The sequence below is a fragment of the Suricata suricatta genome, chromosome 10 (assembly GCF_006229205.1).
Source record: "Suricata suricatta isolate VVHF042 chromosome 10, meerkat_22Aug2017_6uvM2_HiC, whole genome shotgun sequence".
Lineage (NCBI taxonomy): Eukaryota > Metazoa > Chordata > Mammalia > Carnivora > Herpestidae > Suricata > Suricata suricatta.
Window position 1 is genome coordinate 121,118,087 of NC_043709.1, and position 14,378 is coordinate 121,132,464.

General features: G+C 42.1%; 1 protein-coding gene across 1 annotated transcript in view; it reads right to left on the reverse strand.

Annotated features, from left to right (window-relative positions):
- The window catches only part of C10H10orf67 (chromosome 10 C10orf67 homolog), a 155,439-nt gene that overhangs the window by 2,459 nt on the left and 138,602 nt on the right, over positions 1–14,378 (reverse strand). Inside the window, 1 exon segment of the mRNA XM_029955583.1 lies at positions 3,997–4,077. Within this exon segment, the coding sequence (XP_029811443.1) occupies positions 3,997–4,077 (81 nt within the window).

Below are 14,378 nucleotides of genomic sequence, written 5' to 3' on the forward strand. Positions count from 1 at the left end.
TTTGGACCACTGAGCGTCCCTCAAACAGCTAGGTATCCAGCTTTTGAGTGCAAGCCTTTAAAATTGGGTTCTGGTGATAAGGCTAACTAGGAGATGTTTCTGGATAGAATTTTATTATGAGATCCAGTTGGGCAAGCGTTGTGAAATGGATGACAACAGTCTGTTGGCATTTGGATTTTCAGAAAGGCATGTGGACTTACCAGGGGGGGCAACGTCGGAAAAAAATGTATGCCCTGACACGCTGAATACAAATGAAAATTTTAAAAGGGCCAGTTCTGAATGAAGGCTGTCTGGCTGTAACCCCTCCCCTAACACTGGTACGTAAAATTAAATATTAGGGTTCAGAAATCAAGGTGTTGGCAACAGCGAACGCGTGATGTGTCTGAGCGTTTATTTGGAAGGTCTTGCATACTTTTGAAAACATACTTGACGCCTCATTTCTTTGACGGCTGCTCAATAGACATCAGGAGCCGCTGGCTGAGCAGTCCCCTCCCCAGCTCTCCTCTTGCTGGCAGCGCTTTCATCCAGGGCTTGAATTGTGTTGTCAAAGTTTAGTAGACGAGAGAGAGGAGGGGGCATGAGAACGGGGGGGAGGGGGGTGTCTTGAAAAGTCTTGGAAATCGGTATATTTTGCAGGTGTAGAATGTGCCTAATAACCATGGCTAGTGCGCGCTCCCCAATGGTGAGGGTATGACAGGGACAGCTGGCTCAGTTTTCAGTGTGAAAACACCCCCTCGGTGGACCAAACACAACGACACTGACCTTTCCGCGGGGGGAACCGAGATGTGCCTTTGACTGAATTAGCCATAAAGACGTCTTGCTATGACTTTTGTTCCCCACGAAAGCAAAGAAATATTGCGTTTAATATGAGAGGTACTGTTCACAGCTTTTCCGTGCCCCTTAAGAAATATTACAGTGCTGATTTACTGGCCCTTTTCTACGAGTTGGCCCCCAAGGCCGGGGGTGGAGGGGTGGGGAAGGGGTGGCAAGGACAGAGGAGGCAGCGGCGGGGCTGCACACTAAATTCCCTGTTGCCTGTTTCCAAAGTTCTCTCTTTGCAGCAGCAAATTTATCAATCTTTTCATCTGACAATACTTAGAAATATATCATTGTCATCCAGAGTTGTTTGATAGATTATCTGCAGGCACACCAGCCTTTTCCAAGGTCAAGTTGAAGATTCTTGTTTGCTGTTTAACCGGGTTGTTTAAAAACTCAGAACAATGCCTGCCTGTTAAATTTTCACTCGTTCTCAGGGGGCATTCGAAAGCAAGTTTTCCTATTGACCCGGGTGAGGACGTTTCATCCCTCTTGAGCTTCTGAATTCAGCGACCAGGGCTTGGCAATGGGATCCACAGGAGAAGAAACGAGATTTAACCTTAGCACTCGCAGACGCCAAAGAGATTAAGCCATCTTTAACATCTCCTCGAAGTGTGTACTAATTTTTCTCTGCGTGTCGCGGGCTGGTTAGAGCCACACACGTCTCATTGAAATTCTGCCTTTCTTCTAGTGGGAAGCTGCAAATACACTCTCCTAAAGTGGAAGTGCAAAAAAAACCGTGGCCACTCTTGCCTTTGTGAGCACACGACCTGTTGCTCTGAGGACACTTTAAAATAAAGTCAACCTCTAAATCGTCATGTTTTGTGGACATATTTATTTATGTTTTTAATGGGAACACAGGCTTCACAGCTTCTTCTATATCTGCGATGATTGATTTTTTTTTATTCAGCCAACTTTTATTTACCTTGCAAAAATGTTCTGGACCAATGTGATAAATTACAGATATGCAAATTTCTTTGAATGGTGTTGTAAGTGTGTCTAGCTGGAGCTGAATAACTCCTTGCAAGTCAGTCTGTGCGCACTCAGGACCCCAGGGAGCTGATCAAAGCACCCATTCTCTTTCATCCCCGGTATTCTCCTCCAAACTATTTCGATACAATATGTTTCCATGATGCACTTAATGTGCTAGGGACATAGAACTCATTACAACCTAGCTAGTTCGGCCGACCTCTTTGTTCCAAGGCAGAAAGTCAAAGAAAAAAGGAAAAGCATTGCCAGTTGCCAGCTTTCTGAAATGCTAAAGCATGCGTCATTTTTCACTAGGTCTCGTCTTGATATCCTCAAAAGACAAACTATGAAACCGGCCTCAGCCCTTTCTGGCATTAATTACACTGCTGTCCAGCCGATCTGTTTTTCCTATTATATGCATTTCTCAGCAGGGATTTTTTTTTTTTTTTGCAAGACTAATGCAGCTGCGAGTTAAACTATGAATGCATTTTTATCACTGTGGAAGAAATAAGGGGAAAGACTGTAAAACATACAACTCAACTTTTTGAAGACTTCTGGTAGATAACAGATAAGGACTCAACTTGGGAGGTTTTTGCAACTTACATAAACCTGAAATTGACTAAGAGCCTTTTGCGTTTCCAATGCGCCCTCAGTGTTCTGTGGAGACGTGTTCGGTGCCACTTGAAATTCTGCTTTGATGCTCAGATAAATCTTGAAGGTGGAAACCCTTTCAAGGTTTCTGTTAAAATTCTGAAATGAAACCGTCTGCACAGCACCCAATGAGGAGACTGCTTCCAAGGAATTTCTGTCCCAGCATAGTAGTACAGAGAATATAAATTCTATTTCATTTCCTCCGTTTCTTGGAGGGTTGATTGGTTGGTAGAAATGGCTGGCAGCCAGTTCTGGGAAAGATTCCAGACCTGACTCCGATTAACCCTCTCTGGTGAAACTCTGCTGGAAACCAACTCACCAGCAATTGCCATTAATCTACTTACTAATTAAGCCAATTCATTTCTAAAGGAGAAAAATTCCTTTCTTTAGCCAAACTGATGGGAGGAAATTTGAAAGAAGCGCCAAACTGTGTAACTGTAATTCAGCCAAGGACTGCTAAAACAAGGTGTTGATATATAGCAGCAGATTTAAAACAAGTTTCTAGGGCAACACTCCTTTGCAGACGGTGGTATATAGTGCATAGTAGATGAAGCTCGAATAATGCTCCCCGGCGCTATGCCACCCCATGTACTTGCGTTGAAAATAACACGTCTCTCTCCAATTAAATCTTGTGCCTTTTACGCACAAATAAATCGCCTCTCTAGCTTTCTTTCACACCAGAGTAGATCAGCTTTATGTGACAGCTACCACAAATATATTTCTTGAGACTTAATAAATAGCTTTAGAAATGTGGAATTCAGCGTCTACGTTTCTGAAACTGGGCTGCAGACAGGGCCCAACTTGCAGTAGGGGAAAGAAAGGACTAGGCTGAACATTACGCACAGAAGGAAGCAAACTGGACTTTCCGTAAATGATACCTGGCATTCTGCAGAGACGCGTGAATCTTGGCCTTGATACTTACCAGAAAGCAAAATCTCCAAAGAGTTTCCCACTTACGAGAGAATTGTTTATGACTTTTAAGATAGGGCTGGCAGCCGGTGCCCACGTAAGAGAAGAATGGATCTCCCCAGAGGAAATTTAAAATCCCCTGGACCAGGCGTTAAGGTTAAGGTTCGCCTTTGTCTTGGGGATTAACTGGCAAGCGAGGAGGCAGCAAGTCAGTTTGACTTTGTGTTGTAGAGATACCGGAGGGATAAGAGAGGGAGTGAAAGCTTAGTGCCTCAAACTTTTTTTTAAATTGAAGTCTGTTCCTGTTCCTCCGCCATAAGGGTTTGGGGCATACTGCTAAGCCCAGGAAGCATCCCCAGTGGCTTTGGCCACCCCTCGACTTCTGTGCGTCCCGCTCACCCCCCAACGGGCGAGCCCCTGCATTAAGGCTTTGGAAAGGTGCGCACAACTGGTGCGCCTCGAGTTCTCTTCGCTTCAAGGGCGGACCTCGAGTTAGCCTACATCATCGGGAAGACGAACAGCTTCGTTAGAAAGGCCTTGGAGGTAGGATCCCTTCGCCAGGGAGGCAGGCCTGACGCCAGGGTGAGGGCCTTCTCTGTGGCCCTGCTCTGCGCAGCCCAGCGCGTGCCCCTTACTCAGTAGCGTCCATACCGTCCATATCGGTCACTGGGGTGTTCTGCAGTATCGGTGGCTTCTCCAAAGGCTCTTCTTCCAGGGTTCCAGACAATGTCCCTAAAAATACGGGAAAAGGAATAGACGTGAACTTTGTTCTACTTGCTATATATGTAAACCACTTCCCACTCCTCTCGCAGAGCTCCTTGCCTCATTTTGAGTGGGTCCTCTCTGTCCAGACCCAGCTGGGGGACCCTTCAGTAACCTGGAGGAGAGGGGGATGGGGGGCGCCGGGGGGGGGGGCGGGCGCGGGGGGGGGGTGGAGGTCGGGCAGCCAGGTCCTCCTTGGCTGTCAGAATACCTATGTCAGCCACGTTTTTTCCTGAGACAGTTTTCCTGCTGCTCCATACTACAGAAATGATCTTAGGAGTCTGTGACCAAGGCCAGTAAATGACCTGCTGAGGGTTACTTTCCTAGAATTAGGAGTAATTGTAAAAGAACTTAAAAAGGCAGAGATTGTCTTGTGCTTGGGTCCAAGGATCGAACCAAGATTTACATTTTTATTTGCATTTTCAATCTTTCCTCCATATGTTATAGAAAATTATGAATGAGAAGGAAAAAAAAATGGTTGGCAGGGGTTGTGAAGTTGGGGACCAGGGAGATTTCCTCACCCCCCCTCACTCAGGCTAGGCTCTCTGCTCTGTAGGGAGGGACATTTACCTGGTGTGTAAATTGTGCAGAAAGCGTTGGGGGTCTGAGACAGGAAAGCCACAACATGGGATGTGATGTTCCAGCTTTGAAGGGGAACAAAGGCCCTGAGCTAATCCCAGTGAAAGCCAGGAGCGTGGACAAGGCGACAAAGAATTGCAGCCTGCGGTCACCGGTAGGTGTCAATGTGGACACTTACAGCCGGGGCAGTGGGAGAGGGGAACACAGAGACAGGCTGTCATTCCAGGGCTTAACATGAACAAAGATAAAAACGTGACAACCTCCCCTTTCAATGGTTGGGAGGTTCAAAGTGGATTGCTAGGGAGTCTATCTGGGTCAAGTCTTTTCTGAAGCAGGGCCTTTCTTTTTCTACCCAAGTATCAGCCAGGGACGTTTCTGAGGCCCTTTCCCCAAGGTAACTCATCTTCCTAAAGGAAGAATTCTTGAAAATAATGTTCAATTCCACCCACTTGCCTAAGGCAAAGAGCTTTCAAGATTCCTAGACATGGTATAGAAGGTGTTGTTTTCTGCACCCCAGAGACCCTGGTGGCTGCATTAAGCCTTTGTGAACTTGAACAGCCTACCTTAACATTCACATATCTAATGAAACAAAAATTTCCTTTTATGAAACTGTGCATACATGTAGATGAATCTAGGGGTACCATCGTTTAGAAGGTATTCCCCTTGCAAAGAAATTTACGTAGTATGCTGTTGAAGGAGTGGCGGGCCCCTGGTAGAGTTAGTATGCCCATGATTTCAGACCCACTATTACACATCAGCAGACCAGGCATTTGCCAATGAATGGATCTCCTCTATAATCTGGGAAAGATAACTCGGAATCTTCCGCTAATGCAACCGATTAGCGAAGCCTATCTCGGAGAATTCATAAATGGAAATGACAACAAATTATGTTTGTCCTAGGAACTCAGAAGCGTCTTCTCTAAATTCTACTATCAAAACCAAAATACAAGTTTAAAAATCAGAATGTCATAAAATTCTGATTTTCCGTACTTGAAATAAGTCTCCTAAATAATAATTAAAAAAAAAGGGATGTAAATATCCTTAAAAGACTAATGACATTTCACAGGTAATGCAATTTAGAAAGAAACACTTCCATGTTTTCTTTTCCAACAATGTGCATTTTTGTAAACTGCTATAAATTGCAATTCAAAAGCACTGATCTCGCCATCCCCAATCATTTTTTATACTGATCAAATGAATGCAGATACTCCCATTTGGGAGGGGCGACATGACATTTCACTTGGCAGTTCTAAACAGGTCACGGACCTTTCACAGACCCTAAGGCAGTGGGAGGGAGCTCTTTGCTAAACCGTGTAACCAAATCAAACCAATGGTTACCCCTTTTCAAAACCATTGGAATGGTTTGCACAATGCTATTCACATAGCAGCACAGAAACTGAAAGGATGGTCATCCAATGGAAATTTCTTTCCTTTTGTTTAAACCTGCAGAGCTCAAAAAAGTAATACTTTGAAGGAAAACAATGACGTTTACCATGATAAAAATCATAGGCAATAAACATGCATGTTTATTGGCAGAACCCAGCAGAGTTGTGGTCACCCATTGGTATGTATATATATGCACATGTATGTATGTATATGTATGTCTATTTATTGGAGATGTTGCTTTGTTTGAAACGTTAGGCACAAAGACACAACATGGCTGCCCTGGAGATGACCTATTGCTTTCAAGTTGCTTGAACACATCAGAATTTCCATTGTTGAGGTTGATTAATTGAAACTGATAAGTTACCATGAATAAAGATTGTTTTTCTGTTTAATGTGGTGGGCCTGATTTGGTAAATGCCTCATTCATGTAGCTTTGCGGTGCAGCATATGGGCAAGAGTCATTCAGTATCACAAACATATACAATTTATTATGCTTGTATGGGCACAACCAAAGGGCCTTTTTATTTTAATGACAAAGTTGCAATGAAAATTTTTACTTAAAAGAATCACTAGTAACATGAAGTGTGATTTTTGCCATTTATACTTCGAGTGTCTATCTTTGCGTTTCTGGGAGTCGTTTTTAAGATATAATATTTAAATACAATAAGAAAGAGATGTATATATTCAAATTATATGGTAACAGTCATTGGGAATACAGCAGGATTAATCTTAAATTTAGAAGGCGTATGAAGAGCAGGCACTTTATTATCTGATGCCACCTGTGCATTATACTGTCGATAAAGTTATCGTAAATGTTTCATTGAGACACCACCGCACTGCCCCGTTTACAACAAAATGCAAAGGAGGTTGGTAAATAACATGTTGGCCTCCCGATGTCCTTTTTAAAAAACAATTAATTAGTAAATTCAAAAGACAAAATTTAAAAATAGTTTAGGGACTATCACATAAGAAAACAGTGGGTTTATTAAATTTCAATTTTCCACAATTTAATTAAACTGTTCTTGAAGGCTAGAGTCACTTTTTGAAGTGTTAACCAACTAAAGATTGCCAGGAGTGTTTACTGATAAAGGTAAGGTTTCTAATGTTTCCGTAACGATGTTGCACAGAAACTTTTCCCCCCTTGTTTTCATTAGGCTGCTCATGTAATCACCAGCAGAGTACTAACCAAAAAATATGAAAGGCATGCAAATGAACTAAGGGAATGACTGTATCCAACCATCAAAGAGATAGTTACCATATTCAGCTTTTAATGTCTTATCAAATAAATTCTCTGGTCATTCATGTCCATGAAAGAGTTCAAGTTCACCCAACATTTCTCAATTAGATTAGATGGGTAATCTCAGTTCAGCTCTTCTGGAGAGTAATAAACCACATTGGTCACAGTTGACCACCACTAGTATGCGTTTCATAAAGGACTGGATGTCCGTTGGAAAGCTAATCAGTGCACCGTCACTTGTAAAATTCCCTCCTGCATTTGGAAGTGATAATCTGTATCTAATTTTTAAAGAAAAATTTACTCTCCTTTCACTCTGCTGAGGCCAATTTCTTTTCTGGACCTGAATAGAGATCATTGGTGAAACAGTACCAAATAGCTTTGGTATGTGTGTAACAAAAACCCACCTCTTTGTAGAACATAACAAATTATGCAATGTTCACAGATGCGCTTCCATCGTGCCTTTTGTGAGAAAATGAAGGCCCGACTCTGTCCCCCACCCCCCTCTTTATGAAAGACTAGGCTGCCAAGGCAATCTGTCCTAATCCTAGAGAAAAATAAATATACTTAATATGGAAGCTCCAGATCATTATTTTTAAAGTGATTTCCATTGGGACTTCTGGTCTCTGTAATTGCACAAGTATGAGTTTGAGGTTACAAACAGCTCTGTGTTCCTAGGAACAGGCGACCAGCTTTGGGGCCTAAGGATTAAACTGTGCCTGTGTCTCTAACTCATCTCTGAAGTTTTGGTATTTAGTGGAAATGGTGTTTTCACACAATTTCATGCTTAAATGTATCGGTTACCAAGGAAATTTAGTAATTTTTCATTTAGGAAATTTAGTAATTATTATTTTTGAAATGCACACACTGTAAATACTATATATTTTGTTTCTCTACTTTGGCTTTTGATTATCCTTTCCCCCCAGCATCATCGGGCTGTAACTGACCTACAGTCCTGTGTAGATTTCAGGGGTATAGCCCGAGGACCTGACTTACGTACATCGTGAAATGAGTCCCACAGTAAATTTAGCTAAGGGCCGCCATCTCCTATAGGTATTTTTAAAAAGAAGAGAAACAAACGTTTTTCTTTTTGTGATGAGAACTTTTAAGATCTTACATGCATCCCCAGTGGTTGTTTATCTCAAAACTGGAGTTTGTATCTTTTGACCACTTTTCCTCCAATTCCCTCTCCGTATTTGAGGGGACGGGGCCATAAGCAGATCATTCTGAGTAACACGGTAGCAGTTTCTGCAGAAATGGTGAGGTATGCAGAGAGGCCTTCTCAGGCCCACGCTACCTCACCGCACCACCTTCAATCCTGGTATTACTGTCACTGAATGTGCTAGTCAGATGGCTAAATGTCTGACTCTTGATCTCGGCTCAGGTCACGATCTCACGGTTCGTAAGTTTGGGCCCCATGTCAGGCTCCGTGCTGATTGTGTGGAGCCTGCTTGGGATTCTGTCTCTCCTTCCCTCTGCCCCTCCCCTGCTTGTTCTTTTTTTCTCTCTCTCTCAAAATAAATAAATAAACTAAAAAAAAAAAAGAATATAAATTCCAAGCCCTAAGAAGACTCTCGGTATCCTCAGGGCCTAGCCCAGAGTTTTGCTTATAGTAGGTGATTGTAACACCTGTCCAATGGGTGAATGAATGGAGTAACAAAGAGAAGCTGAAACCCAGGAAAGGTAAGTAATGTGGCTTCCTTGGTACCCATGGCCTTTGCAGCTCCTCCGACATAGGTTCCAGTCTTGGTCATCAGACTGGCTTTGCCTAATGGGACAGGAGCAAATATTGGGCCACCAGAGACTTGAACGGTCCCTGTGCATTGGACCTTGTTTTCTTTTGCTGCTCTTGAGAACCCTGAGCACTCCATGATCACAAGACTGGGTGTGCCCACTCAGTGATAAGAAATACAAGATCCAGTCACACTGTCACCCCAGCAGATAACCAGCATGAGGCCATCGGTGGCCAGCTAACCACAGATGAGTGCAGCAAGACCAGGCACAAGACGTGCCACCTAGGTGAAGGTGCATATAAAGGCACAGAAGCGTGGAATAGCATGAAATAGCAGGGAAAAGTAAGTCATGCGTTATGACTAGAGAGCCCATGTAGGGGAGAGGGAGTTCTTATGACTGGTCTTCTATGCTAAACTGAACACTTGATTTTATCCTGAAAGCCATTGATATTTATTGATGGATTGAGCAGGGAAAAACAAAATGTGTAAAAGCGAACCAAAAATTAAAATCTTTAGTGACTCCAACACTTAATACTCAGAGCGCCAGCAGAGTTGAGTAACCAGGAGAGACTGAGAAGGATGCTTTGGGAAGTAGCGGCGAACTAGAACAGGTTGGTGACTTGGAAGTCAAAAGGAGAGCATCTTAAGAATTGAGGGTGACTCATTAGTAACAACACGTTGGGGTGCAGTCAAGCGAGAGAACCGGAAACCAGTTTCACACCTGGAGGATTCCAATGACCTAGGTAAGAGCTGGGTCTGTGAGATGTGAAGCCAGGAGGCAGCTGGAGTCGCCCAGAGAAGGGGAGAGAGCAGGCTCTGACTGCTCTCTGGAAGGCTGACATATAAGGCAGGAGGACCAGAAGGCGTTTGCTTGAAGAGGAAGGGAAGGAAAGAGTAAGAAAAGGGGGCGTGGATATGTTTATAGGACAAGGGCCTGGGGACCGCTGGGACACCATGGTACTTTTTAGTCCGAGAACGAGTAGGGACTTTGTACATTAGGAACCTGAATTCATAATAATAGAAGTCTCAGTGGAATGAACTTCAGATTCAGTTTTATTAAATATTTGTTGATCACTTACTGACTGCCAGGAAAGTGACAGGCAAATTTATAGGCAAGGCTTATCACATTCTATTCCTTAATGCTACAATATGTTTTGAAGCTTGGAAGAAGTAAGTTTCTAATCAATCAAGGGGAAATGTCTCCTCTATGGTGAAAATTAATGGCAGAACATCTCATGCAAAGTGGAAATACAAAGCCACTGAACTCATTTGGGACAGTGGCTATCCATCTATTTAAGGTGGATGTCATGGCATTTATTCACTCACCTTTCTGTATTAGCTCCCTAGGGCTGCTGCAACCAAGTAAGTTAAAGTAGTTGGCTTAAAACACCACATGTTAATTCCCTGACATGAGTTCTGAAGGCTGAAAGTCCAAAACCATGGCGTTGGCGAGCCCATGCTTCCCCTCTGACTCAGAGGAGAATCCTTCCCTTCCTTCTTCTCCCTAACTTCATCCATCTCTGATGTCCTTTAGGTTCTTGCTACATCATTCCATTCTCTGTTTCTGTCACCACAAGGCATTCTCCCTGTGTCTAAATTTCTTTCTTTTTAATTCATAATGGATTAACGACCTAATGACCTCATTTTACCTTGAATACATCTGCAAAGACCCCATTTTACAAATAATGCCACAGTCCCAGGAACTGTGGGTGAGGGTTTCAACATCTTTTGGGGACAGAGGACAGAGTTCAACCCATAATGCATTCTTGTCTGGAAAAGGTAACTCATTGCCTATTTCACAGGCAGAATACTAGGAAATATTACTTTTACCAAGATGCAACAGATTTTTTGAGGGTTTTATTAGGAAACATAAAGAAATAGAAGGTATCCAAATTGATAAGTAAGAACTAAAATTCTCACTAATTGTAGATGATTTGATACTATACGTAGAAAACATAGAAGACTCCGCCAAAAAAAAAAAAAAGCCTACTAGAACTGATAAATGAATTCAGTAAGTTTCAGGATACAAAATCAATGTATAGAAATCTGCTGCATTCCTGTAACTAATAATGAAGCAGCAGAAAGTGAAATTAAGAAAACTATCCCACTTACTATTGCACCAAAAATAGCAATATATCTAAGAATAAACTTAAGTAGAGAGGTGAAAGACCTGTACTCTGAAAACTGTAAAGCACTGATAAAAGACATTCAAGGAAACACGAGGAAATGGAAAGACATTCCATTAATGTGGGCCCACAAAAGACCTCAAAGAGCCAAAGCAATCTTGAAGAAGGTAAAACTGGAAGTATCACAATTCCAGAATTTCAAGTTATATTACAAAGCAGTAGTAATTAAAAACAGTATGGTACTGGCATAAAAAATGCCAGACACATAGATCAATGGCATAGAACAGAAAACTCAGGAAACCCACAACTATATAGTCAATCTTTGACAAAGCAAGAAAGAATATTCAATGGGAAAAAGACAGTCTCTTCAACAAATCGTGTTGGTAAAACTGGACCACACTTTCTTTCATCATCATATGCAAAAAGAAACTCAAACTGGATTAAACACCTAAATGTTAGTCGTGAAGCTATAGAAATCCTAGAAGAGAGCACAGGCAGCACTTTCTCTGACATTGACCATAGCAACACTTTTCTAGATATGTCTCCTGAGGCAAGGGAAACAAAAGCAAAAATAGACTATTGGGACTACATCAAAGTAAGTCTCTGCCCAGCAAAAGAAGTAATCAACAAAACTTAAAGGCAAACTACTCAATGGGAGAAGATATTTGCAAATGACATATTACAATAAAGGGTTAGTATCCAAAACATATAAAGAACTGATACAACTTAACATCCAAAAAATAGCCCAATTAAAAAATGGGTAAAAAGTTATGAACAGACACTTCTCCAAAGAAGACCTATAGATGGCCAACAGACACGTGAAAAGATGCTCAACATCACTGATCACCTGGGAAAACAAATCAAAACTACAACAGAATATCACCTCACACCTGTCGGAATGGCTAAAATCAACAACACAAGAAACGACAGATTTGGCGAGGATGGGAAGAAAGGGGAACCCTCTTGCACCGTTGGTGGGAATGCAAACAGGTGCAGCCATTGTAGAAAACAGTATGGAGTTTCCTCAAAAATTTGAAAATAGAACTACCCTATGATCCAGTAATTGCACTACTGAGCATTCACCTCCAAAATACAAAAACGCCAATTCAAAGGGACACATGCACCCTGATGTTTAATGCAGCATTATTTGCAATAGTCAAACAAATAGTCTACTACTGGCTGATGAATGGATAAAGATGCGATGTGTGTGTGTGTGTGTGTGTGTGTGATATTACTCAGCCATAAAAAATGAAATCTTGTCATTTGCAGTAACATAGATGGACCTAGAGAGTATAATGCTAAGTGAAATAAGTCAGAAAAAAGCACATACCATATGATTTCACTTATATGTGGAATTTTTTCTTATCTTTTTTAAAAATCTAAGCTCCAAACCCAATGTGGGGCCTGAACTCATGACCCCGAGATCAAGAGTCAACACGCTGTACCTACTGAACCAACCAGGTGTCCCTCATATATGGAATTTAAGAAATAAAATAGGGACACATAAGTGGCTCAGTTGGTTAAGTATCTGATTCTTGATTTCCACTCAGGTCATGAGCTCAGGGTTGGAGATGGTGCACAGCCTGCTTGGGATTTGCTTTCTTCCTCTCTCTCTGCCTCACCTCTGCTCTTGCACACATGCACCTTCTCTGTGTCTCAAAATAAATAAACATTAAAAAAAAGAAGCAAAACAAATGAGCAAAGAAAAGAGAGAGAGACAAACCAAGAAACAGACTCATAACTACAGAGAACAAATAACAGAGAGGAGGTGGATGGGAAGATGGGTGAAATAAGGGATGGTGTTTAAAGTATATACTTATCATGATGAAAATAAAATAAAATCATAAAAATAAAATGTCTTTAAAAATAGTAGATATGTAGGGGGGCACCTGGGTGGCTCAGTTGGTTAAGCGTCCAACTTCAGCTCAAGTCATGATCTCATGATTCATGAGTTCAAGCCCCACGTTGGGCTCCATGCTGACAGCGTGGAGCCTGGAGCTGGCTTCAGATTCTCTGTCTCCCCCTCTCTCAAGAATAAATAAACACTAAAAATATTTGAAGGTAGATATTTAAAGCACACTTTTGATGTTTGAGACAATGATAACTGTGGCCATAAAGTTACAAGACAAAATGTTCTTAGAACAGATTATACACATAAGGTAACGCTGAAAGGTCTTTGGTTCAGAAACATGAAGAAAACTGGTTTGAACATTTAGGACTTTTTTTTGGTGAGGGGCAAAGGAAGTTAGAGTGAGTCTATGATTTAATATAACATATGGACATGATAAGTACAATTTTAAAAGAAAAACCAGAAAAACATACTGGGCAAGATAAGATAAATATTTCTCTGGTAAAGACATGAAAAGCAATGAACCAGGTTGTTTTGGATTGAGTTGTGTCTCCCTGAAAGATCTTGAAGTCCTAGTACGTGTGAGTGTGAACGTAATTGGAAATAGGGTCACGCAGACGATCAAGTTAAGATGAGGTCTTCAGGCCAGGCCCCAATGCAGTATGTCTGTGTCCTTATCAAAAGGAGAAACTGAGGCACAAATACAGACACACACACACAGGGAAGGCAATGTGAAGTTATAGGAGAAATGGAATTTACCAGCCAAGGAACGCTCGAGGTCACCAGAAGCTCAGAAAGAGGCGTGGAACAGGTTCCCCTCACCTGCCTCCCAGCCGTCAGAAGACGCCACCCCTGCTGACACCTCGATCTCAAACTTCAATCCTCCAGAACTGTGAGACGACACATCTGTGTAGTTGAAGTCACCCGGTTTGCTGTACTTTGTTACAGCAGCCCTAGGAAATTAGGGCTCTAGTTGCAGGAATTCGTACTCACAGTGGCAAATAGAGCTCCTTTAAACTATTTTTTAAAGCTTATTTGCCAGGAGTAGAGCTCCTTTTTTTTTTTAAAGTTTATTTATTTATTTTGAGAGAGAGAGAGAGAGAGAGAGAGTGAGCAGGGGAGGGGCAGAGAGAGAGAATCTCAAGCAGGTTCCTCGCGGTCATTGTGGAGCCCAACATGGGCCTCAAATGCACGAGCTGAGAGATTGTGACATGAGTGGAAGTCAAGAGTTGGACACTTAACCGACTCAGCCACGCAGATGCCCCAGAGCTCCTGTTTGGTAATAAAGGCTAAATGTGCTCCATGTTGGCTAAAAGACAACATTCACTCCTCAAAGGCAGTAGTTTGAATGAACGGAAACTGAG